Raw genomic sequence first — 27248 nt, 5'->3', positions numbered from 1 at the left:
TATAAATTCAAGAGATGGTCAGGGTGGTTTTCCATTGTGCAAACTCTTCACTTGTTAGTTGTTTCCTCATTTTGCCATGGTGCTGGTCTTGGAGAGGGCAGGCGGATTCTTAACGACTGAGCCACCAGGGAAGCCCTATTTTGTTTTATTTTTAAAATTATATAACCTAACTAGCTATTGATGTTACTCTGAGAAGACTGACTGATTGATTGATGCATGCATGCATGCTGCATTGGGTCTTCGTTGCTGTGCCCAGGCTTTCTCTAGTTGTGGTGAGCGGGGGCTACTCTTTGTTGCAGTGCGTGGGCTTCTCATTGCGGTGGCTTCTCTTGTTGTGGAGCACGGGCTCTAGGCGCATGGGCTTCTGTAGTTGTGGTGCGTGGGCTCAGTAGTTGTGGCTCACTGGCTCTAGAGCACAGGCTCAGCAGTTGTGGTGCATGGGCTTAGTTGCTCCGTGGCATGTGGGATCTTCCTGGACCAGGGCTCGAACCCGTGTCCCCTGCACTGGCAGGTGGATTCTTAACCACTGCGCCACCAGAGAAGCCCTGTGCATTTTATTGATGGTAATTTCACCTCAAAAGAAAAACCCTATAAGCAAATACTGAGATCTTGATTCTGATATGATGAAATATTTATGGGGGAAGTATATCAATGCCTGCAATTTACTTTGCAGCATGTCCAAAAATAGGATGGAATAAAAGATGGATAAATATATGATAAATCAGTCAAATATTAATGAAAAAATCTAGGTGATGGGATATTTTGTGTTTAGTTTTTTCAAACTTCTGTATGCTGAAAAATTTCATAATAAAGTGTTGAAAAAAACAGCTATATGTATATAGGAAAAAGTTTGAAAGGGTATATGCTAAACTATTATATTTCTGGGAAGGGGAACTTTATCTTTTAATTCACATCTTTCTATATTAAAAGGAATATTTACGAGTATGTACCGTTTCTAACAACAATAAAATAAATACAATTTTTTAAAAAGTCAAAATTGCTTCTCAGAAGACAGGACAAACCCCTTAATGTAAAGGGTTAACTCCTTTCTTAATGTGTTTTCTGTAGAGAAGAGGGTGTAAAAGAATGAAGGAGTAGACAGTAAGTTCTGAATTTTTAAAAAGAATACTTTTCTTTCTCTTTCTAGGAAAGAAAGCATCCATTATCCACTTCAACTAACTTTAAAGACACAATTTTCCCCAACGCCCAATATCTTGAGTTTTCCTAGCCACGTCTCCACAGATGTTACGTTGCTTTTCCTGGCATTATTTGTATTTCTCCTCTCTAATCCATACATTAAGAGTTGGGGAAAAAAATGATGGGTCAGTCTTTCCTTTCCTCTAACATTTCTGAAACCAGACCTAGGTAATTCATTTTTAATAAGTGAGACTCACCTAAAGAGATTTCCTTGTCAAATCCTGCTGGAGATGATACCTCAGAGGAACCTATTCAGGAGTTCCTCATTTGGAAAAATTATTCTTTGAGCTAATCCTCATTTTTACTTTTTAAAAAAAATTTATTTATTTTTGGCTGTGTTGGGTCTTCGTTTCTGTGCGAGGGCTTTCTCTAGTTGTGGCAAGGGGGGGCCACTCTTCATCGTGGACGCGCAGGCTCAGTAGTTGTGGCTCACGGGCCTAGTTGCTCTGCGGCATGTGGGATCTTCCCAGACCAGGGCTCAAACCCGTGTCCCCTGCATTGGTAGGCAGATTCTCAACCACTGTGCCACCAGGGAAGCCCTCCTCATTTTTAAAATGGGAAAAAAAAGTCACTTTCTATCCATCTGAAAATTAGATGAAATCATATCTTTTGTAGGTTTTTCTTATTGTGTGCTGGAGCCTTGCGATCTCAAATCCTGCCACTGATCACTAGGAAAGGAGCAAAGAAATCCTTTACTTTTCCCTTTGAAATAAAACTGATTCTGTGGGCAAGAAAGTCATTTCAAGAGGCTACAGAAACTTGTGTTGACCTTGAAATCTAGAAGAGGAAGGTCCATGATGATTTTCTTTTACAGAATCAATCCTAATATGAAAAGGATATGAACAATAGGAGGAGGAACATCTCCACAAAAGCACTCCATTGTTCATCAGGTAGCTAGGCAAATGAGGAAACCAAAGGAGAGAGAGGTACTTAATAAAAAGGAGAAAGCTAATAATGGCTTTGCCTTTTTCCAAGATATCTTAAAATCTGACAAAAACTTGGCCTTTTTTGTTTTCTAAACAAGGATAAGGTGACTGACCTTCAGAAAAAGTTCAGCTTGTTTATATATAATCTGAGTACTGGGTTACAATATCACTCTATAAATAGATAAGAATTATTTATTATGATTCCCATCCCCCCTTTGGAAGAATGTCAGCTCCACAGAGGCAGGGATCTCTACCTATTTTGTTTATTGATGTATCCAAAGCATCTAGAAAATTGCCTTATCAAAGAGCAGGTATTAAATATTTTCTGAATGAATGAAAATATATATTCCATGGCATACTTTTTAAAAAAAATTTATTTATTTGGCTGCTTGGGGTCTTAGTTGCAGCAGCATGCGGGATCTCCGTTGTGGCATGTGGAATCTTTTGTTGCGGCACGTGGGCTCTTCGCAGCCATGTGTGGGCTTCTCTCTAGTTGCGGTGCGGGGGCTCCAGAGCACGTGGGCTCTGTAGTTGCAGCACGCAGGCTCTCTAGTTGTGGCACCCGGGCTCTCTAGTTGTGGCTCGTGGACTCAGTTGCCCCACGGCATGTGGGATCTTAGTTCCACGACCAGGGATGGAACCTGCATTGGATTCTTAACCACTGGACCACCAGGGAAGTCCCTATGGTATAAGTTTCGAGGTCCTCCACTAGTTGTTCTCTTTTAACCCTACTAAGCAGTATCACCACCTTTCCCCAGTTTCTTGAATTCTGCTCTTCCTAAGCACAATTTCTCTTTTTTTTTAATTGGCTTGTTATACTAATTAATTTTCCTCCAGTTTTACTGAGATATAATTGAGAGATATCACTATATAAGTTTAAGGTGTACAGCATAATGGTTTGAGTTACATATACTGTGAAATGATTACAGCTATACATTTATTTAGCATCATAATCTCTTATAGATACAATCAAAAGAGAAAGCAAAAAAAAGAAGAAAAAAAATTTTTTTCTTCTGATGAGAACTCTTAGAATTTACTTACTCTCTTAACAATTTCATATATATCATACAGCAGTGTTAACTACAGTTATGCTGTAGATTATATCCCTAGTATTTATTTATCTTGTAACTGGTAATTTGTACCTTTTGACCACTTACTCCCCTTCCCCTGATCCTTCTGGTAACCACACATAATCTGATCCCCTTTTCTATCACACACACACACACACACACACGTGCAGAGATGTTTTTAGATTCCATATATAAGTGAGATCATACAATATCTGTCTTTCTCTTTCTGACTTATTTCACTTAGCATAATGCCCTCAAGGTCCATCCATGTTGTTGCAAATTGCAGAATTTCCTCATTTGTTATTTTTTATGGCTGAATAATATTCCATCGTATGTATGTGTGTGTGTGTGTGTGTGTACTGTAGTATGATATACATACAACAACTACTTTATCCATTCATCCCTTGATGGACACTTAGGTTGTTTTCATGTCTTGGCTGTTATAAATAATGCTGCTATGAACATGGGTGTGCAGGTATCTTTTCGAGTTAGTGTTTTCATTTCCTTTGGATATATTCCCAGAAGTGAAATTGCTGGATTATATGGTAGTTCTATTTTTTAAATATTTAATTAATTAATTAATTAATTAATTTGGCTGCACTGGCATTTATTTAGTTGCGGCACTCGGGATCTCCACTGCCAGCGTGGGATCTTTGTTGAGGCATGTGGGATCTTTTAGGTGTGGCATGCAGGATCTTTAGTTGCAGCATGTGAACTCTTAGTTGCGGCATGTGGGATGTAGTTCCCTGACCAGAACCGAACCCGGGCCCCCTGCATTGGAAGCGTGGAGTCTTAACCACTGAATCACCAGGAAGTCCCTGGTAGTTCTATTTTTAATTTTTTTTTTTGCTGCATCGCGCAGCATGCAGGATCTTAGTTCCCTGACCAGGGATTGAACCTGTGCCCCTTGCAGTGGAAGTGTGGATTATTTATTTATTATTTATTTATTTATTTTTTGGAGCTGTGCTGGGTCTTAGGTGCAGCATGCGGGATCTTTCATTGCGGCGCGTGGGCTTCTCTCTAGTTGTGTGGCATGTGGGTTTTCTCTCTCTAGTTGTGGTGTGCAGGCTCCAGGGTGCGTGGGCTCTGTAGTTTGCGGCATGCGGGCTCTCTCGTTGAGGCGCGCGGGCTCAGTAGTCATGGAGCGTGGGCTTAGTTGCCCTTCGGTATGTGGGATCTTAGTTCCCTGACCAGGGATTGAACCTGCGTCCCCTGCATTGGAAGGTGGATTCTTTACCACTGGACCACCAGGGAAGTCCTGGAAGTGTGGATTCTTAACCACTGGACTGCTGGGGAGGTCCCTATTTTTAATTTTTTGAGGATCCTCCATACTGTTTTCCATAATGTCTATACCAACACAATTTCTTAAACACAACCAGCTCCCTCACACTTTTATATTCTCATGTATCATTCTTCTCACTTAAAATTAAATCCTCTCCACCAAACTCTGTCTTTTGCCTCATTCTTAACCTTACCTAAAAATCTGTAATTTTAACATAGCTATTGTAAACAACCACATTCAACCCAGATTGCTAGAGCTGCTATCTCCAATATGGTAGTTAATGTAATTAAAATTATCCTTTGTTGTTTATATAGTTGGTGGTTTTCTCTATCCATGTAATAAAGATATTCTCCAATTTATCAAGTATGTAAGAAGGAATTAATATTCAGTATATATAAAGAACTAAGCTCAAGAACAAAAAACAAATGACTCAATTCAAAAATGGACAAGGACTTGGGAATTCCCAGGCAGTTCAGTCACTAGGACTCAGCGCTTTCACTGCTGTGGGCCCGGGTTCAATCCTGATTGGTGAACTAAGATCTTGCAAGCTGTGTGGTGCAGCCAAAAAAAAAAAAAAAAGGCAATATACAGATTCAATTCAATCCCTTTCAAATTACCAATGGCCTTTTTCACAGAACTAGATCAAAAAAACCTTAAAATTTGTATGGAGACACAAAAGACCTCGAATAGCCAAAGCAATCTTTTTTTTTTTTTTTTAATTTATTTATTTTTGGCTGCATTGGGTCTTCATTGCTGCGCTCGGGCTTTCTCTAGTTGCGGCGAGCGGGGGCTACTCTTCATTGCGATGTGTGGGCTTCTCATTGCCATGGCTTCTCCTGTTGCAGAGCATGGGCTCTAGGCACGCGGGCTTCAGTAGTTGTGGCGCACGGGCTCCAGTAGTTGTGGCGCACGGGCTTAGTTGCTCCGTGGCATGTGGGATCTTCCCAAACCAGGGCTCAAACCCGTGTCCCCTGCATTGGCAGGCGGATTCTTAACCACTGTGCCACCAAGGAAGCCCAGCCAAAGCAATCTTGAAAAAGAAAAATGGAGCTGGAGGAACCAGGCTCCCTGACTTCAGACTATACTGTAAAGCTACAGTCATCAAAACAGTACAGTACTGGCACAAAAACAGAAATATAGATCAATGGAATAGGATAGAAAGCCCAGAAATAACCCCATGCATCTATGGTCAATTAATATATGACAAAGGAGGCAAATACAATGAAGAAAAGACAGTCTTTTCAATAAATGGTGCTAGGAAAACCAGACAGCTACATGTAAAAAAAGGAAACTAGAACATTCTTCAACACCATACACAAAAGTTAACTCAAAATGGATTGAAGACCTAAATGTAAGACCAGATACTATAAAACTCACAGAGGAAAACATAGGCAGAATACTCTTTGACATAAATCACAGCAATATGTTTTTCTCTTTTTTTAAATTAATTTTTATTGGAGTATGGCTGCTTGCAATATGTTTTCCAATCCATCTCCCAGAGTAATGGAAATAAAAACAAAAATAAACAAATGGGACCTAATTAAACTTAAAAGCTTTTGCACAGCAAAGGAAACCACAAACAAAACAAAAAGACGACCCACAGAATGGGAGAAAATATTCACAAATGATGCGACCAACAAGGGATTAGTGTCCAAAATTTACAAAGAGCACATGTGGCTCAATATCCAAAAAACAAACAACCCAATCAAAAAATGGGCAGAAGACCTAAATAGACATTTCTCCAAAGAAGACATACAGATGGCCAAGAGGCACATGAAAAGATGCTCAACATCGCTAATTATGAGAGAAATGCAAATCAAGACTACAATGAGATATCACCTCACATGGTCAGAATGGCCATCATCAAAAAATCTACAAACAACAAATGCTGGAGAGGGCGTGGAGAAAAGGGAACCCTCCCACACTGTTGGTGGGAATGTAAATTGGTACAGCCACTATGAAGAATAGTGTGGAGGTTCCTTAAGAAAACTAAAAATAGAGCTACCATATGATCCAGCAATCCCACTCCTGGGCATATATCTGGTGAAAAACATGGTTTGAAAGGATACGTGCACCCCAATGTTCACTGCAGCACTGTTTACAATAGCTGACACATGAAAGCAATCTAAATGTCCATCGACAGATGAATGGATAAAGAAGATGTGGTACATATATATAATGGAATATTAGTCATTAAAAAGAATGAAATAATGCCACTTTCAGCAACATGGATGGACCTGGAGATTATCATACTAAGTGAAGTGAGTCAGACAGACAAAGACAAATATCATATGATATCGCTTACATGCAGAATCTAAAAAAAAAAAAAAAAAAGATACAAATGAACTTATTTACAAAACAGAAACAGACTCAAAAACTCAGAGAATAAACTTATGGTTACCAGGGGAGAAGCGTGGGGGGAAGGGATAGATTGGGAGTTTGGGATTGACATGCACACACTGCTATATTTAAAACAGATAACCAACAAGGTCCTACTGTTAAAAAAAAAAAAAAAAAGACAAGGACTTGAGTAGACATTTCAGTAAAGAAGATATACAAATGGCCAATAAGTACATAAAGAGATGCTCAACATTACTAATCATTAGGAAAATGAAAATCAAAACCACAACGAGATACTGCTTCACATCTGTTAGGATGGCTATTACGGAAAAAAACAGAAAATGGCAAGTATTACCAAGGATGTGGAGAAATTGAACTCTTAAGATTTGCTGGTGGGGATGTAAAATGGTATAGTCTGTAGATGTACCATATGATAAAGCAATTACACTTCTGGGTACACACATAAAAGAACTGAAAGCAGGGGTCCTCAACAGAGAATTCTGTAAGCCAATGTTTATAGCAGTATTATTCACAATTGCAAAAAAGTGAAAACACTAGAAAATGTCCATTGACAGATGAATGGATAAACAAAATGTGTGTGTATGTATACATACACACACACAAAGGAATACTATCCACCATTAAAAAGAAATGAAATTCTCATATATGCTGCAAAATGGAAGAACCTTATGTTAACATAAAGACATTATGTTACGTGAAATCAGGAAGACACAAAAGGACAAATATTGTAAGATTTCGCCTATATGAGGTTCCTATAATAGTCAAATTCATAGAGCTAGAAAGAAGAACAGTGGTTATCAGAGGCTGGGGGAAGGGGAGAATAGGAAATTGTTATTTAATGGGTACAGAGTTTCAGTTTGGGATGATGAAAAAGTTCTAGAAATGCACAGGGGTGATGGTTGCACAACAGCGTGAATGTACTTAGTGCCACTGAACCTTATACTTAAAAATGGTCAAAATGCAAAATTTAAGTTATGTATATTTTACCTCAAGTTAAAATTAATAATGTAACATACCAAAACCACTGTGTGCTTTAAAATGGGTGAATTGTGCCTCAATAAGCTGTTAAAAATAAAAGTACAACCGTGTTAAAATTTTTTGCTTCATCCATTAAACAATTACTTAGAAGACTCAAAAGGAGAAGGAAAGCCTATTGTAAATGCCCATATTTTTGCTTACTGTATTCTTTCTGCTTTCCTGATGTTCCAAGGTTCCTCCTTTTATTTCTTTCTGTTTAGACAACTTCCTTTACCCATAGGATAGATTTGCTGGCAACAAACCTAAGAATCATTTGCTTCTCTCTATTCCTGAAAGGATATTTTCATTGGGTATAGGATTCTGGTTTGACAGTTCTTTCAGTACTTGAAAAATGTGCCACTTACATGAATTCAGACGTGAAACCCACTGTCATTTGATTTATTTTACCCCTATGGACATGGAGTCATTTCTCTCTCATTGTTTTAAAATTGTTTTGTCTTTAGTATGCTCAAGTTTGATCATGTGTCTCAGCATGGATTTCTTTGACTATACCCTGTTCTGGGTTTGCTCATCTTCTTGAATCAGAAGGTTTATGTCTTCTGCCAAATTTGGGAAGTTTTCAAGCCATTATTTACTCAAGTACTTTTTTTTATCTCTATCTTCTTTCTTTTCTCCTTCCAGGACACCAAGAATATAAATATTAGCTCTTTGGTCATGGTCCCATAGCCTCTGGTTTGTTTTTTTTTAAATGTCTATTTTCTCTTTTGTTCAGATTGGGTAATACTTGTAACACTCCATCACCTAGTTCACTGATTCTTTCCTGTATATCTTTCATTCTGCTGTTGAGTCTATCCCCGAGCTTTTAATTTCAGCTACTGCATCTTTCAATTCTAAAAATTATATTTGTTTTTCCTATTTTTCATTTCTTTGCCAAGGCTTTCTATCTTTTTATGTTTTAAGCATGTTTATAACTGCTTGTTGAAGTGTTTTTTAAAAATCATAACTGCTGTAAAATCTTTGTCAGATAATTCTAGTATCTTGGTGTTGGCATACATTGATGCCTTTTAAAATTCAGTTTGAGATCTCCCAGGTTCTTGGTATGACATATGATTTTCAGTTCAAACCTAGACATTTTTGTATTATGTTATGAGATTTTGGGATTTTATATATACCTCCTGCCCCTAAACATGCATAGCCTACCCCATTATCAACATCCTCCACCAGAGCTGTACATTTGTTAACAACTCAAGAACATATACTGACATATCATTATCACTCAAAGTCCATAGTTTACATTAGTATCTTAGTATTGCATATTCTACGGCTTTGGACAAATGTATAATGATATGTATTCACCATTAAGGTATCATAATGAATAGTTTCATTGCCCTAAAAATCCTCTGTGCTCTGTAGATTCATCCTTCCTTCCCCTCAAACCACTGGCAATCACTGATCTTATTAATGTATCCACAGTTTTGCCTTCCAGAATGTCATTTAGTTGGAATCATACAATATGTAGCCTTTTCAGATTGGCTTCTTTCATTCAGTACTATGAATTTAAAATTCTTCAACGTCTTTTCATGGCTTGATAGCTATTTCTTTTCAGTGCTGAATAATATTCCACCGTCTGGATGTACCACAGTTTATCCATTCACTTACTGAAAGACATCTTGGTTGCTTTCAAGTTTTGGCAATTATGAATAAAGCTGCTTTAAACATCTGTGTGCAGGTTACTGCACAGACTTAAGTTTTCAACTTCTTTGGGTAAATACCAAGGAGTTCAATTGTTGGATTGTATGGTAGGAGTATGTTTAGTTTTTTAATACAATTAATTTTTTTTTTTTTTTTTAGATTTATTTATTGATTGATTGCTATGTTGGGTCTTCGTTTCTGTGCTAGGGCTTTCTCTAGTTGCGGCAAGTGGGGGCCACTCTTCATCGCGGTGCGCGGGCCTCTCACTATCGTGGCCTCTCTTGTTGTGGAGCACAGGCTCCAGACATGCAGACTCAGTAGTTGTGGCTCACGGGCTTAGTTACTCCGCGACATGTGGGATCTTCCCAGACCAGGGCTCAAACCCGTGTCCCCTGCATTAGCAGGCAGATTCTCAACCACTGTGCCACCAGGGAAGCCCTACAATTGATTTTTATATACTGATTTTTTTCCCCAGTAGCCTTGCTACTAGTTGTAGCAACTTTTTAGTGCATCTCTTTGGATTTTCTACATACACGATCATGTTATTTGCAAACAGAAACAGTTTTACTTTTTCCTTCCTGATCTTTATGACTTTTATTCATCTTCTTGCCTTATTGCACTAGTAGAACATTCAGAATAATGCTGAAAAGAAGTAAATAGAGTGAACATTTTTACCTTCTTTCCAATTTTAGAAGGAAGCATTCAATATCCTATCATTAAGTATGATCTGCTTTTTATTCAATATAACGCTGAGGAAATTCCTTCCTAGTTCTAAGAGTTTATAACCAACTTTGTTCTGTAGTTGTTTTTTTCAACTAAAGTCTTTGTCAGGTTTTCTATCAGGGTTACACTAAGCTTATGAAATGAGTTGGGAATTGTTTCTCCCCTACTTTCACGAAGTGTTTGTGTTAAGACTGGTGTTATTTGTTTCTCAAATATATATAAGAGTTCACAAGGGAAAACCGTTTAGTTCCGGAATTTTTTTTTTTTTTTTTTTTTTTTGGCTGCATTGGGTGTTTGTTGCTGTGCTCGGGCTTTCTCTAGTTTGGAGAGTGGGGGCTACTCTTCGTTGCAGTGCACGGGCTTCTCATTGCAGTGGCTTCTCCTGTTGCACAGCACGGGCTTTAGGCACACGGGCTTCAGTAGTTGTGGCACGCAGGCTCAGGAGTTGTGGCTCGCGGGCTCTAGAGCGCAGGCTCAGTAGTTGTGGTGCACGGGCTTAGCTGCTCCGCGGCATGTGAGATCTTCCCGGACCAGGGCTCGAACCCGTGTACCCTGCATTGGCAGGCGGATTCTTAACCACTGCCCCACCAGGGAAGCCCCAGTTCTGGAATTTTTCATGTGAAAGATTTAGTAAGGAACTCAATTTCTTTAAACAATTATAGGATATTCAGATGTTTAATTTCATTTATAAGTTGTATTTTGTAAGGAATTTGCCCATTTCATATATTGTTAAACATATTGGCATAAAGTTATTTATATTATTAGCCTCTTCATGACTGTAGGATCATTAGTATGGATACTGGTAATTTGTTACCTCTTCCTTTGTCTTGATCAGTGCAGCGAGAGGTTATTAATTTTGTTGCTGTTTTCAAACCTTTGTTCCCTTATTGTCTGTTTCATATTTTACTGATTTCTGTTCATTATTATCTACCAGTTTTCTAGAAATAAGTGGGATGGCTTTACTCTTTTCACTGACATTGAGTACAGTCAGTCCTCCATATCTGTGGGTTCTAAGCATCTGTGGATTCAACCAAACTTGGATCAAAAATAAATTTTAAAAAATTCCAGAAAATTCCAGAAAGCAAAACTTGAATTTACCCAGTGCTGGTAACTATATACACAGCATTATAAGTAATCCAGAGATGATTAAAAGTCTACAGGAGGATGTGTGCAGGTTATATGCAAATACTACACCATTTTATATAGGGGACTTGAACATCCTTGGATTTTAATATGTGAGGAGGCTCCTGGAACCAATACCCCACGGATACAGAGGGACAACTTTACTTGGTCACAGTAAACCAAGGGGAGGGGGTATCCACTCTGTGTTAATTATTTCAAAATAAATATCATTTAATCCTCACAACTCAGGTTGGAAACAGTCTCAATATATAGGTGAAGATGCTGAGATGTAGAGTAGATAATTAACTTGTTCAAGATCACCTAGCTACAAGAGTGTGAAATGAAAAGAGGAGTCTCTTGTGTTTGATTCAAAGGTGTGTCGAGGGTCCCCAAGACCACCTTCAGGTCTGGTGACTCATAGGACTCAGCATATAGTCAGACTCATGGCTATACTTTAGTATAGCAAAAAGACACAAAGCAAAATCCATAAAGAGAAAAAATACATTGGGCAAAATCTGGAGGGAACCAGGCACAAGTTTACAAAAGTTCTCTCCCAGTAGAGTCATGCAAGATGCAATCTTTGGCAATGTACTGTGACAATACGTGTAAAATGTTGGCTATCAAGAGAGCTCATTAGAAACTCAGCACCCAAGGTTTTAACTGGTGGCTGGTCATTTAGGTACCCTCTGCCTAGGATGTACCAAAATTCCATTCTCTTAGAATGAAACCAAGTGTTCAGCAGAAACCATACAGTTTATACATGGTAGGCACAGTAAGACTCTCCTACCATCTAGGGAATGTTTCATAATAGAGGGAACTGTTTACTATTCAAGTTTCCAGATGCCAGCTAATGGCCAACCTTGTAAGCAGGACTTTCTAAGAATAGAAGTCTTAGGTCTGCTATTTTAATTCTTTTCTGCACATAAGGCCTATGTTCTTTCCACTGTATCAGGAAAAGCAGTCAAGATTTGGCCTAAGTCTGAATGACTTGTAGGGGCAAATGACAAAAGCTATGTTGAAAAGGATTCTGAATTCTTTTCTGAGCTCAGCAGAAAAGGGTATCACGATATATTTCACAACAACTGTCAGAGTAAAAAGAAGAAGGGCCTACGTACTAAGTAATGGATTCTTGCTGACTGATAGTCTACTGCAAAAACAGCTTCAATTCAGTAATTACCAGTTATTGAATGATTACTGTGTTAGGTACTGTGCTAAGTATTTTACATGCATTATTTTATTTAATATTCATACTAATTTCTATTTTACACTAAAGAATTTGAGGCCTTGAGATGCGTCAAGTTGCCCAGGGTCACACAGCTAGTAATTGTTGGAGGTGGAATTTGACTCAAGGCCTAACTGATGCCAGAAGCCAAATGTGAAAGCCTATGTCTTCACTTTTTTTGCTCTCATACTCCCCAGAAGACTTTTGAAAAATTATGAATCCCCTTATGCATTTTTAAATGTAAAGTTTAAACAGTTGCAAATGATGTAATATTTGGTTATAGCATTTAAAAATGATGAACCTGCATACCACAGGGATTTAATACTTATCACTATTCATTAAAAAAGGAATACTCCCTTCTTTAACATTTAGAAAATTAAATCATTTCTTTTTATCCTTGAACATTATTTCTATTTCACTTATTCTGGGGAATTTTATCTTAATATTATATGTTTTTTATGCTTGAAATTCTTTTATTGAACAATCTATCCTCCTACTCTACAAAAAAGTGTTTAAATTAACATTAAAAGTAGCTGTGAACATAAAGCTCAAAGCATTAAAATTTTTCTTTTGCATTGTATAATCACTGTAATTTTTATAAATATATGCCTGACCAAACCAACATAAATATAATATACATTTTCAAAATTACAGCTTTATTGGGGCAAAATTCACATACCATAAAATTCAACTTTTTAAAATGTACTATTCAGTGGGTTTTAGTATACGGAGTGTGTAGCCATCACTACAGGATGGTTAATTTTGTGTCAACTTGGCTGGGTCACAGTACCCAGATATTTGGTTAAACATGATTCTAGATGTGTCTGTCAAAGTATTTTTTAGATGCGATTAACATGCGAATCAAAAGATTCCAAGGAAAGCAGATTATTCTCCATAACGTGGGTAGAATTCATCCAGTCAGCTGAAGGCCTCAAAAGAATAAAGACTGACCTCCACAGAGTGAATTCTGTCAGTAGACTGCCTTCAGACTCCTTGAGCTGTAAGATCAACTTTTTCCTGGGTCTCCATGCTGCCAGCCTACCCTGCAGATTTTGGACTTGCTAGCCTCCACAACTGCGTAAGCCAAGTCCTTAAAATAAACCTTGCTCCCTATATATCTTATTGGTTGTTTCCTTGGAGACCTCTGACTAATATAATCAACATTATTTGGGAACATTTTCGTCATCCCCAAAAGAAACCTTGTACCCATTAGCAGTCACTCCACATTCTCCCCTACCCCCAGTCCCTGGAAACCATTCATCTACTTTGTGTTTCTATGTATTTGCCTATTCTAGACATTTCATATAAATGGAATCATAAAACACTTGGTGTTTTGTGACTGTCTTCTTTCACAAAGCATAATGTTTTCACGGTTCACCCATGTTGTCGCATGTCTCAGTACTTAATTTCTTGTTATTGCCCAATAACATTCCACTGTGCAGATATATCACATTTTGTTTACGCACGGCATGTGGGATTCCAGTTCCCTGACCAGGGATCGTACACCCCCTCCCCCCGCCCCAAGTGGAAGCGCGGAGTCCTAACCATTGGACTACTAGGGAAGTCCTTTGGATGTATGTTTTCAATTCTTTTGGGTATGTATCTCGGCAGCAGTATTGCTAGGTCTTATATTAAATCTGTGATTAACTTGTTGAGGAACTACTAAAATGTTTTCCAAAGAGGTTTATACCACTTCACATTCTTACCAGCAATGTATGAGGGTTCCAGTTTCTTCACACCCTCATTAATCCTTTAATTAAAGCCATCCCAGTGGGTGTGAAGTGATAATCTCATTATGGTTTTGATTTCCATTTCCCTAATGACTAATGATGTTGAGCATCTTTTCATGTGCTTATTGACCATTTCTATATCTTTTTTTGGAGAAAGATCAATTCAAATCATTTACTCATTGAAAAGATTCTGTTGTTTGTCTTTTTATTATTGAACTATAACAGTTCTTTATATATATGGGTTTCTGGATACAAGTCTCTTATTTGATACATGATTTGAACATGCTTCTCCCTTTCTGTGGGTTGTTTCAGTTTCTTGATGATGTTCTTTGAAGCACAAAAGTTTTAAATATTGATGAAGTTCAATTTGTCTCTTTTTTTCTTTTGTTGTACATGATTTTGGTGTCAGACACCTAAGAAATTATTACCTAATCCAAGGTCACAAAGATTTACTCTTATGCTTTCTTCTAAGAGTTTTATAATTTTACCTCTTATATTTAGGTTGATGATCCATTTTGAGTTACTTTATCCTTTTGTATGTGCATATCCAGCTATCACAGTAACCATCTGTTGAAAAGACCATGCTTTCCTTATTGAACTGTTGTGGCACTGTTGTAAAAAATCAATTGACTAAAAATGTAAAGGTATAATATACAGTTTGATAAATGAGTATTTATCATAAAAAGTAAATTTTTTTGAAGTGTATTTCTCTAAAGAGATAAAGAAACCTGATTTCATTAAAAATCAAAAAATAAATATTACCTTCCATTTATTGAATGACTCCATTGATGATAAGATGCATTATTATTTTATCTGTATAACTATTTTATTCACATAACTAGTATCGCAAAGACAGAGATGAACCTAGGTCTGGCTGACTCAAAGTCATGCTCTTTGTTTACACGATACTGGAAGTGACCTGTTTGAAACAGCTGACTGGCCTCCCTCCCTATCCTAATCATAAATTATTATCTGAACAACAAAACAGCACTGTCCAGAAAAAAAAATTGTATCCTGTAACAGCCTGATTTTATGTCTTGTTTCACAGGAAAAAAGGGCCACTACTTGGATAGATTTTTCCATTATTTATTTAATTTGCAGACCACTGAGTACAGATTAGTCTTAGTAAGAGACTAAAGTGGGGATTTAGAGAGAGAAAATCTTTATTTAAATTAAGGGATTTCCATTCTGGACCTCTTTACCACTATTCATGCCAGATATGTGACAGAAATATTGGCCTATCCATTATTCATCTCATCTCCCTTGGAATTAACTGACTCAATCACCCCCTTGAATAGTCAGAGCTTCCTTCCAAAATTTGAGTTATGAATTAGCCAATTTCCCATCCAGAGCAAAACCAGTGAGACCAAAATGGTCATGTTTTCCTTTACACAGAACTTTTAAAATTACCTCTTATTTTCAAAGCCTATTTATCATTAGCACATTCTAGGAAATAGCTAAATCTGCTGAGAATCTTCTTCCACTGCTATGACCTCACTACTAAAAACAAAAGGCTCTTTCAAAAGAACTGTGGCACTAAGCCCAGAGAATACGGAACTTACTTGCTATTACCTTTCTTAAGTAAGCAACAGTACAGTTATCTAGCTGAGAATTAAACCTTGTAATGCTATGTTGTACTTAAACTATTCTCTAGCCACCCAATACAGAATAATTAAAGCAAACAAATCTTTATTGCAGAACTTGTCTACCCCTGTTGCTTTAAATACATTGCTGGCGCTGGGCCCTCTGGGGAGAAAAAAGGAACTAGATAATCATAACACACAGAAAAGCCCCATAGTCAAGAGAGTCAAGAAAGTCATAGTTGAAGAGAACACACTAAAAGCACCGGATCAACATCTACTACACAAGTAAGTTGTTCCTGGAAAAAAAAATTCTCATCCTATATTCAATTATGTATTCTAATTTCTCCTTTTCTTTCATTGTATAACCAATATTTGTTAAACTCCTATTATGTACGAAGCACGGGGAAATCAAAGGAGAATAAGAAAGACAAATGATCCTGTGCTCCTAGAGCTTATAATCTGGTGGAGGAGGCATTACTAAATGAGTAAACAAATATAGTAATTATAGATTATAGAAAGAAGTAAACAGGGTGCTGTGATACAGACTTGATATAGAGGGAGGAACCCTTTTTGGTAGGATAATCAGGAAAAAAATTTTAAAGAAAATAATATTTAAGCTGGTACTGACATTTAGCTCATCCTCAAAAGATGAGAAGAAATCCACCATGGGAAGGTTGAAGAAGAGCTTTGCAGGCAATGGTAATAATAAGCATAATGATCTTTTGGTTGGAAAGAGTTTGGTATGGTCTAGACTCTGAAAGAAGGCCAGCATGACACACAATACAGTGATTAAGGGAAATATGGGAAACAACAGAGGCAGAAAAATGAGGTAGTCAGGAACCAGATCATTCCCAAGAGTTGGGGTAAGGAGTTTATAGTTTAATGGTGAGCCACTGAAAGGTTTTAAGTACGATTTAGTTTAAGTTATAAAATCATTTCCCTTTTTACTGTGTGGAGAGTAGATTGGAAGGGAGGAAGAATGGAAGTGGACAGATCTGTTAGAAGGCTATCGCAATGGCCTGAGCAAAAGATAATAGTGGCATGGACTTGAATAATGGCAATGGGATTTGAAGAGAAGTAGGATATATTTCAAGGATGAAAATAACAGAACTTGGAGATGGACTGGATGAGGCCAATCCAGGAAATCCAGGATGCCTTCTAGGTACACTTTACTTATCTGATAAGCTCAACAGTATGATCCTGGAAGGTATTATTATTGAAATGCTAAACAAAGACTAGAATTTTCTCCAAAAATAAATAGAGAGATAAATCTTGATCAATTTTCAAGCATATAAACCATCAGAAAAAGCAGTGGGCCCTTTTCCTTTGATTATTACATATCCACAAATCATCTCCCTTTGAACACAGAAAACATTTGAAACTGAAGTAATGAATAGTTGGGTTTTCCTAGATGACTTACTTAGAGAATCAAATGTTACAGATATAGTGTTGTTTATTGAAACTCCGGTGAATAAGATTTACGTCATTTGACCCCTAGACGGCAAAAGGGTTTTACTTCAGAGTAACTATAATTTATTTTATTATTATATATTTATTATATATTTATATATATATATAATATATAAATATATATATTTAATATATATATATATTATATATAAATATTATATATTTATTATTATAATAAATTTATATAATTTATTTATTATAATTATAACTATAATTTACTTTAGTTTACTTCAGAGTAACTATAATTAAATGGTAAAGACTTGACCCCACTGGAGATGTAGAAATAATAAGAACACAAAGACATTTCACCCAAACTCAAGAAATACCATTTCTTCTCAGTAATATACTGTGTATACTGAGTACTCACCGACATGAATGGGGGCTGGGAATAATCCATATTCATGCTCTCCCGGAGTGTATTCCAGCTTCTCTTTCTTTAATTGGATCAATCGGCTCTTTGGGCTGTGATTAGAAAAGAACGGAAAACAGTGAGAGGCAATGAAATTTCCTTTTGTGGTAAAATAGAAAAAAAAAAAATCACTCTATTGAATATTTGTTTTACTGGTGATCATTTTGTAATGTATAGAAATATCGAATCACTATGTTGTACCTCTGGAACTAACATAGTGTTGCAGGTTAATTATACTCAATTTAACAAAATGTGATACTATTTTGAGTTAAAAATCACCTTTATAAATATAATAAGAAATGAACTTGGCTTCACAGTAATTTATGCAAAAATACTGGGGGGCTTTAATTAATTAAAAAATGTTTATGTAATCCAATTGAGCTATAGATAAGATTTCATAAAGTAGCAAAATTCCAAATTCACAATTTAGAGTGATAATTTTTTAAAAGTGTAGCTACTACACTATACTTAAAAGTATGCTATTTAAAAGTATGTTTAAAAGTATGTTATTTTTCTATAATTCTGATTCCAAACTAGTCATTTCATGTGACTCTCACAAAAAGGGACAAAGAAAATTAACAATAACAAATGGTTTATGTGTATGAACTATTTTGTGTGACTTGTTCTACATATCAAAAATAGTTGACTTACATACATATCTGGTTTGTAAATAAAATTGTGAATTGGGGAAAAAAAGAGTATTTGTTTTAACAGTGGCTTAAATCTTAAACCCATTTTTTTGGGGGGGAGGGATACTAAGTATTTTCATATATTTTTAAAATCTGAATTTCTGGAATTGCCTTTTAGGAATTATACATAAGATGCATTCTCCAATGCATCTCCAATGCACTAGCATTCTCCAACAGTTTTGCAGAAGGAACCTAAATTTCAGAGCTGATCATAATGACTGCCTTATATTTGGTTAATGATTTATAGTTTATAAAGTACTTTCACATATTATCATTTATGTCAATCCCGTGAAGTAGGTAAGAAATGTTAACTCTAGTTTACAGATTTGAAAACTGATGCTCTACAAGGCTAACTGACTTGCTTTAATTTTTGTAGCTGGCAAGGAGATTCAAGATGAAAACCTTAGTTTCTTGCTAAACTCCCATTCATCTACTATTCATTTTATTTTATTCCACCATGTCCCATCAGCTTTTACCTCTTCCACTCATCTTACTGGGTCTGTGTTCCTAATGTTTGTTATGAGATCAAAACCTGAAGAGATTTCACAGATACATAAAAGGAAGGGGAAAAAAGAAGGGAGGAAAAAGGAAATGAGAAAAAGAGGAGAGCCTCATTCAGTCGACTCTGATTTTATTTTGGCTTAAAGTTCCAGTAAATAAAGCAAGGTGGATATATTTCTTTCATGAATTATGACATACTGCCTTTCAAAAACAAGTCTAGTCTATTGTATCTTGTAACAAGTAGGTATGTTAATACACACTTTGCAGATGAGAAAATTGAGACCCAAAGAAGTAAGTTATTTGCAGATGAGAAAATTGAGACCCAAAGAAGTAAGTTATTTGTAGAACCTTTAATTCTTATTTGAAGACTGGTTCTTTCTAGTGGATCATTCATTTATTTATTCAACAATTACTGAGCACTCATTAAGTCCAGGCCCTGTTCCAAGTACTAAGAAACAGTAGAGAAAAAGACAGTTTACTTGGGTAGACATACAATAAGGAAATAAGAAAAACTAAGAAAATGAAAAAAAAAAACCCCAGAAAATAATAAATGCTAGGCAAATAATTAAAATGTGATGAATAGCAAGTAATTTGGGAAGGCTTTTCTAAGGAAGTGACATTAAGCTAAAATGTAAATGTTACTGATACTCAGGAGAGGATCTGGGAAATGGAGGAAGATCAGGCAGAGGAAATAGCTGGTATAAGATGAAAGTGTAAATGAGATTGGAGAATTAGAAGAAATGAAAGGAGGCTGAAGCAGTCCAGGTAAAGTTAGAAACTAAGTCATGTGAAAGTTTAAAGGCAGTGGTAAGTAGTTTGGGGGACAGTTACAAAGAAGGAAAGGAAAGATGCTAGACTGTTCTACTTATATCTAAAGACCACTTTTCTCATTTTAAAAAAGTGGCCCCCCAAAATGATTGTGAACACAAAGATGAATTTTTTAACCAACCAAAAACTATATTTCTTCATCATCAAAGTCAAATAGATCAAGAAAACAACTGTGTCTAGAACCAAGCACTCGGCATGAAAGAAAATTTGGTCTACACCTTACTAGATTCAAGACACATCCAAACTACTTAGAGAAATAACATAAAAGTTTTCATTTAGCGAACAAAGGAATGGAAGCAAAACTGGTATTTTACCCTGGTGCCAACAGGGTAAGCAAGCATATAGGGGGCAGTAGTCACGAAAGAAAATACCTGGCACCCTGAAGTGAACAGACAAGCAAAACCACAAAAAAATTCAGGGTCACCTGCATAGTTTTACGCCCTCAAATAAATGAAACCTTGAATATATCCTATCAATTACCGACTGATTCCCTAAAAAACTCAAATTTATCTTTGATTTTGCAGTGCTGATACCTAAGATGCATGATATCATTATGGGTATGATAATCATGTGAGAAACTGTTTTCCTAGTTCTTAGCCAAGTCTGACTTTGGTTCTAATTTAGACATAACCATTTATTTCCCTGTTGGTTACAACAACATGGAAAGCTCTCTCATTGTTTTAAATACTCCATTCTGTGTGAGCTCTGAGGAGTGGTATATTGAGAGAGAATTTGGTTGCCTCTGTCAGTTTGTCTTGGAGATTCTGAACATTCCTGGCATTTTCTGGGTATTCATTTGTGTGCCACTATCAGTTCAAATCACAGGAGAAAATCTTTATACCTGTAGGAATGAAGAGTAGCCATTTCAGATACAAAACTGCCGTAACTTACAGTAGGCTGGACAGTAAAAAAAAAAAAAAAAAAAAAAAAAAAAAAAAGTTGCTGTGACAGGTGTTTACTCTGGCCTATGGCTGAAGTTGCAAAAATGAGACTACTAGTAGTATGTATAAGTGTGTAAATGAAAATAACTCTTTTGCCTTTATTGTCAAAAGAAGTTAGTCTGCCTTTCACAATGTTCTATTTATAAATGTAACCAATTCAGTATTTGTGGCCAACTTTCTCTCTCTTTGGTAGATTATTAGTTTTAATAATTTATCATTGGGATGGGAGGATATCTAATTAAAACAGGCAAATCCACCATCATATGGGAGAAAAATATATGATTATTTAAGGAAAAATATAAAAAGTTAGTGTTCCTAATAATCATTAATTGCTATTATGCAATTAATGCTATTATGTTTATCTTAAATATTGTCTACAGTCATTTCTTGGCTTTAGGTATTTATCATCTTATTTTCAAATCTTGTCAACTCTAATCTAGGCCCAAAACTCAAAATAATAAAACTATTAAGATGTCTTTTATACTCAAACTATCTTAGAAGTTTCCCAGACAGCTGGTAATTCACACCAAGGACTTATTCCCACACTTAATTTAATTTTTTTTTTTGCCACACTGTGTGGCTTGCAGAACTTCCCTGACCAGGGATAGAACCTTCACCCCCTGCAGTGGCAGCGTGGAATCTTAACCACTGGACCATCAGGGAAGTCTCTGACATTTTTTTTTTTAAATAAAGTGAATGCTGTTTTTAAAATTTTTTTATTTATTTTATTATTTTATTTTTGGCTGCGTTGGGTCTTTGCTGCTGTGCACGGGCTTTTCTCTAGTTGTGGAAAGCAGGGGCTACTCTTCTGTGCGGTGTGCGGGCTTCTCACTGCAGTGGCTTCTCTTGTTGCGGAGCACGGGCTCTAGGCGCGCGGGCTTCAGTAGTTATGGCACATCGGCTCAGTAGTTGTGGCTCACGGGCCCTAGAGCGCAGGCTCAGTAGTTGTGGCACACGGGCTTAGTTGCTCCGCGGCATGTGGGATCTTCTTGGACCAAGGCTCGAACCCATGTCCCCTGCACTGGCAGGCGGATTCTTAACCACTGTGTCACCAGGGAAGTCCCACTGTGTACTTTTAAGACTGGAGAAAAGTACACTAATGTTCCTATACTTGATTGGAACCGTAACTGTCAAAAACTTTATCCTCTTTATCAAGAACTTTTTTTTTCCCCCTAGGTTTGAAATCCTTGTCAGTTAGTGACAATCATAACATACATTTTATTGGATGCATTAGAAGAGTATGGAGAATTGTCAGTGTCTTACCTTTCTATAATGTTTTCATTCTCTGAGCAATTTTTGGTTAAATCTTTATGACTAAGACTGCTGGAAGAAACATCAAAAAACCCTCAGTAAATGACTATCTCAGTTATTTTTGACTAATGATACTAGTGGCAATAAGATTATGGGTACAGATTTCCCTGTACTAACTGATAGCATCACCTTAAACAGATACTTGTTAGACTGTAAAGAGGGAGAGAGCTAGAATTTCCAGGAAACTTTTAGCCAGGAAACAAATGATTTTGTGAAGCAGACTGTTTAACTCAAATCAGCAAAATAAGAATTACCTAGGACTATAAAACTGATTTAACTGTAGTAAATATTATATTTTAATGAGTGTATAATAAAGACCTTTTCTTTCTTCTTAATCTTTCTATATTACCCTGAAGTTATTAGGTGATCGCTGTACAAACTGGAATTAAATATTTTTTAACTGGTATATTGTTCCAAAGCCTTAAATTAAGAAAAAAAAATTCTGTAAATGTTCTTAATATAAATTATAAGCTTACAGGAGAACTTAATAAAATTTCTGTTTTTAAAAAAAAGATACATGCTGATTGGTCTAACCTAAAAAACTGTTCACAATATTATATATACAGTCACACCTTACCTTATTTTACTTTGCAGGTACTGTGTTTTTTTTTTTTTTACAAATTGAAAGTTTTGTGGCATCCCCGCTTGGAGCAAGTCTACAGTGCCATTTTTCCAAGGGCATTCCCTCACTTCATGTCTCTGTATCACATGTTGGTAATTCTCACAATATTTCAAACTTTTTCATTATTATTTTATTTGTTAGGGTGATCTGTGATCAGTGATCATTGATGTTACTCTTGTAATTGTTTTGGGGAGGCTCAAACCATGCCCATATAAGACGGTGAACTTAATAAATGTTGTATGTGCTCTGACTGCTCTACCAGCTAGCCAAACCCCGCTGCCCCCGTCTCCCACCCCCCCACCTCAAACCCGTCTCTCTCCCTTTCCTCAGGCCTCCCTATCCCCTGAGACACAGCAATATTGAAATTAGGCCAACTAATAACCCTACAGTGGCCTCTAAGAGTTCAAGTGAAAGGAAGAGTCGCACGTCTCTCACTTGAAATCAAAAGCTAGAAATGATTAAGCTTAGTGAGGAAGGCAACGCCTTAAGCCGAGACAGGCCGAAAGCCAGACCTCTTGCGCCAAACAGTTAGCCAAGCTGTGAATGAAAAGTTCTTGAAGGAAATTAAAAGTGCTACTCCAGTGAACACACAAATGATAAGAAAGTAAAACAGCCCTATTGTTGACATGGAGAAAGTTTGAGTGGTCTGGATAGAAGGTCAAACCAGCCACAACATTCCCATAAGCCAAAGTCTAATCCAGAGCAAGGCCCTAACTCTCTTCAGTTCTATGAAGGCTGAGAGATGTGAAGAAGTTGCAGAAGAAAAATTTGAAGCTAGCAGAGGTTGGTTCATGAGGTTTAACATCGAAGTACAAGGTGAAGCAGCGAGTGCTGACGTACAAGCTACAGCAAGTTATCCAGAAGATCCAGCTAAGATCATTAATGAAGGTGGCTACACTAAACAACAGATTTTCAATGTAGATGAAACAGCCTTACACTGGAAGAAGATGCCATCTTAGGACTTCATAGCTAGAGAGAAGAAGTCAGTGCCTGGCTCAAAGGTTCAAAGGACAGGCTGACTCTCTCTTGTTAGGGGCTAATGCAGCCGGTGACTTTAAGTTGAAGCCAATGCTCATTTACCATTCCAAAAATCCTAGGGTCCTTTCGAATTATGCTAAATCTACTCTGCCTCTGCTCTTTCAAATGGAACAACAAAGCCTGGACGACAGCACATCTGTTGACAAAGCCCACTGTTGAGACCTACTGCTCAGGAAAAAAGATTCCTGTCAAATTGTTACTGCTCATCGACAATGCACCTGGTCATCCAAGAGCTCTGATGGAGATGTACAACGAGATTAATGTTTTCATGCCTGCTAGCACTACATCCACTCTGCAGCCCATGGATCAAGGAGTAATTTCCACATTCAAGTCTTATTATTTAAGAAATACATTTCATAAGGCTACAGATGCCACAGATGATGATTCCTCTGATGGATCTGGGCAAAGGAAATTGAAAACCTTCTGGAAAAGATTCTAGATGCCATTAAGAACATTCGTGGTTCACGGGAGGAGGTCAAAATATCAACATTAACAGGAGTTTGGAGGTCGTTTCCAACCCTCATGGGTGACTTTGAGGGGTTCAAGACTTCAGTGTAGAAAGTAACTGCAGATGTGGTGGAAATAGCAAGAGAACTAGAAATAGAAGGGGAGCCTGAAGGTGAGACTGAACTGCTGCACTCTCGTGGTAAAATTTTCACGGATGAGGAGTTGCTTTGTATGGATGAGCAAAGAAAGTGGCTTCTTGAGATGGAATCTACTCCTGGTGAAGATGCTGTGAAGATTTTGTTGAAATGGCAACAAAAGATTTAGAATATTACATAAACTTAGTTGCTAAGGCAGTGACAGGGTTTGAGAGGATTGACTCCAATTTTGAAAGAAGTTCTGTGGGTAAAATGCTATCAAAGAGCATTGCATGAGAGAGAGAGAGAAAAAAAAGAGTACTGCATGCTGCAGAGAAATCATTCATGAAAGGAAGAATCAAAGATGCAGCAAACTGAACTGCTGCTTTGTCTTGAGAAACTGCCTCAGCCACCCCAGCCTTCAGCAACCACCACCCTGATCAGTCAGCAGCCATCAACACTGAGGCAAGGCCCTCCTCCATCAGCAAAAAGATTACAACTCGCTGAAGATTCAGATGACGGTTAGTACTTTCTGGCAATAAAGTATTTTTTAATTAAGGTATGTACATTTTTTTTTAGACATAATGCTATTGCACACTTAATAGACTACAGTATAGTATAAATATATCTTTCACATGCGCTGGGAAACCAAGACCTCCGTGTGACTCCCTTTCTTGCAATATTCACTTTATTGCAGTGGTCTGGTACTGAACCTGCAGTATCTCTGAGGTATGCCTGTGTACATATAATGTAAACTGCTTTTTATGCTCCCATTTCGAAAAACCCATTTTCCTTCCTATGTGCGAAACACCCAGTTCTTCCCTACTGTGAGTTTCTTTCCTGTGTATCACCTTACTTTTACACATAACACTTGACTTCTCACACTTCTGGTCATAAAATGTGTGGAAGTTTTTCACTACGTCAACCAATTCTCTTCACACCAGCTAGGTGTCCTAAAATTTAACTCAAGTCTAACACCGCCTATCTGGAGACACTGTCAGATCCCACAGGTTAAGGCCTCAGTCTCACAAGACTGCCTCCACTCTACCTGAGATATCAACTGAAAACAGTGAGTCCCCAGTTTACCCACAACTTATGTCCTACAAATTGGAGGTCCCCATTACCCCCTCTCTCAGGTCTGATTAATTTGCTATAGCTGGTCACCAGTCACAGAACTCAGGGAAACACTTACTTACGTTTACCAGCTTATTAAAGGACATGATAAAGGATACAGGTGAACATCCAGATGGAAGAGGTGCATAGGCAAAGTATGTGGGAAGAGGTGTAGAGCTTCCATTACCTCTCTGGGTGTGTCACTCTCCTTGTACCTCCAATTGTTCACCAACCTGGAAGATCTCTGAACTCTGTACTACTGGGATTTTATAGAGGCTTTCTAACATAGGCATGATCAATTATTAACTCAAATTTCCAGGCCCTCTTCCTTTTCCGGAGGATGGCAGGATGGGGCTGAAAATTCCAAACTTCTAATCATGGCTTGGACTTTCTGATGACCAAGGGCCATCCAGGAGCCCACCCAGAGATGCCTTATTAGAAAAAAAAAGGATGCTCATAGTGCTCTTATCACTTAGGAACTTACAAGGGTTTTAGGAGCTCTGTGTCAGGGATAGAGTCAAAGACAAATATTAGAACTAGAAACGCTCCTAAATTTTCCTATCCCTTAGGAAATTATAAGGATTTTAGGAGTCCTGTATCAGAAACTGGGGGCAGAGACCAACAAATATATTTTCTATTACCTAACGGTTTCTATACTTTTTATGACCATGTAGTTAAATTATGTAGGTTCAGTATAATATATAATTGGATAAACCAAATTTGTAACCATGAAGAATCTTATTTAATTTTATATGACAAGATCACTAATAAGGACAAGATGTACGCTTCATAAGCGTAAATGATACCTATACAGTCCTCTTAGGAAACTGGCCTGCTATTTATTCTATGGCTTATGGAATCCCATAATTTAAAGGGAGCAAGAAATATCACTCTTGGCAGGTCGGGAACACTGACAAATATGGGGATTTTAGAGTAAGAGGATTTTCCTACAGGGACTTCCCTGGTGGTCCAGTGGTTAAGAATCTGCCTTCCAATTCAGGAGACACGGGTCTGATCTTTGGTCGGGGAACTAAGATCCCACCTGCCGCGGGGCAACTAAGCCTGCGTGCCACACCTAGAGAGCCCTGCGCCACAACTACTGAGCCCATGCACTCTGGAGCCTGCACGCCGCAACTAGACAGCCCGGGTGCCACAACTAGACAAGTCCGAGCGCCGCAACAAAGACCCAGCGCAGCCAAATAAAATAAAACAAAATAAAATAAAATAGTATTTTCCTACAGTTATAGGTCTCCCATGTGAAATTTGATAGAGGAGAGTTGGAAGGCTTTTGGTTCCTCATCTTTGTAGGTGAGTTGAAAAGGGCAATAAAATACTTCTGACAGAAAAGTAAATTAAAACTTTTATAGAAGTTTCCAACCAGTAGCAGATTCTGAACCCTTAGAAACATGTTGCTCTAGTTGCTATAATCATATTACAAGGAGATTTTTGTATATTAATTAATATTATACTGTATATATCAATGTATATAAATAAAATTGGCCTTATTTTACATCAAATTAATGATACTTAATCAGAAATCACTAAACAAATGTATGTGGTAAGAGATATACACCATGACCAAGTTGGATTCATTCCAGAGTCACAAGAATCGTTCAACATACTCAAATCAATCAATGTGATACACCACATCAACAAAAGAAAAGATAAAAACATGATCAACTCAACAGATGCAGAAAAAGCATTCAATAAAGTTCAACACCCATTCATGATAAAAACTCTTACCAAACTGGGTACAGAGGGAATATATCAACATAATAAAAGCTATTTATGACAACCCCAGAGTCAATATAATACTCAACAGTGAAAAGCTGAAAGCTTCCCACTAAAATCTGTAACAA

The 27248-nt window shown here is 37.2% G+C and overlaps 1 protein-coding gene across 10 annotated transcripts in view; it reads right to left on the bottom strand.

The window, feature by feature from the left end:
• Window positions 1–27248, bottom strand: part of ASH1L (ASH1 like histone lysine methyltransferase) — a 208041-nt gene that overhangs the window by 47944 nt on the left and 132849 nt on the right. For all 10 annotated transcript variants that reach the window (XM_061183329.1, XM_061183334.1, XM_061183336.1 and 7 more), the window contains one exon: window positions 17724–17818. In XM_061183329.1, coding sequence (XP_061039312.1) covers window positions 17724–17818 — 95 coding nt within the window. The remainder of the gene's footprint in view (window positions 1–17723; window positions 17819–27248) is intronic.

This window comes from Eubalaena glacialis, chromosome 3 (assembly GCF_028564815.1).
Source record: "Eubalaena glacialis isolate mEubGla1 chromosome 3, mEubGla1.1.hap2.+ XY, whole genome shotgun sequence".
In the NCBI taxonomy this organism is placed as follows: Eukaryota; Metazoa; Chordata; class Mammalia; order Artiodactyla; family Balaenidae; genus Eubalaena; species Eubalaena glacialis.
This window is presented reverse-complemented; position numbering and strand designations above follow the sequence as displayed.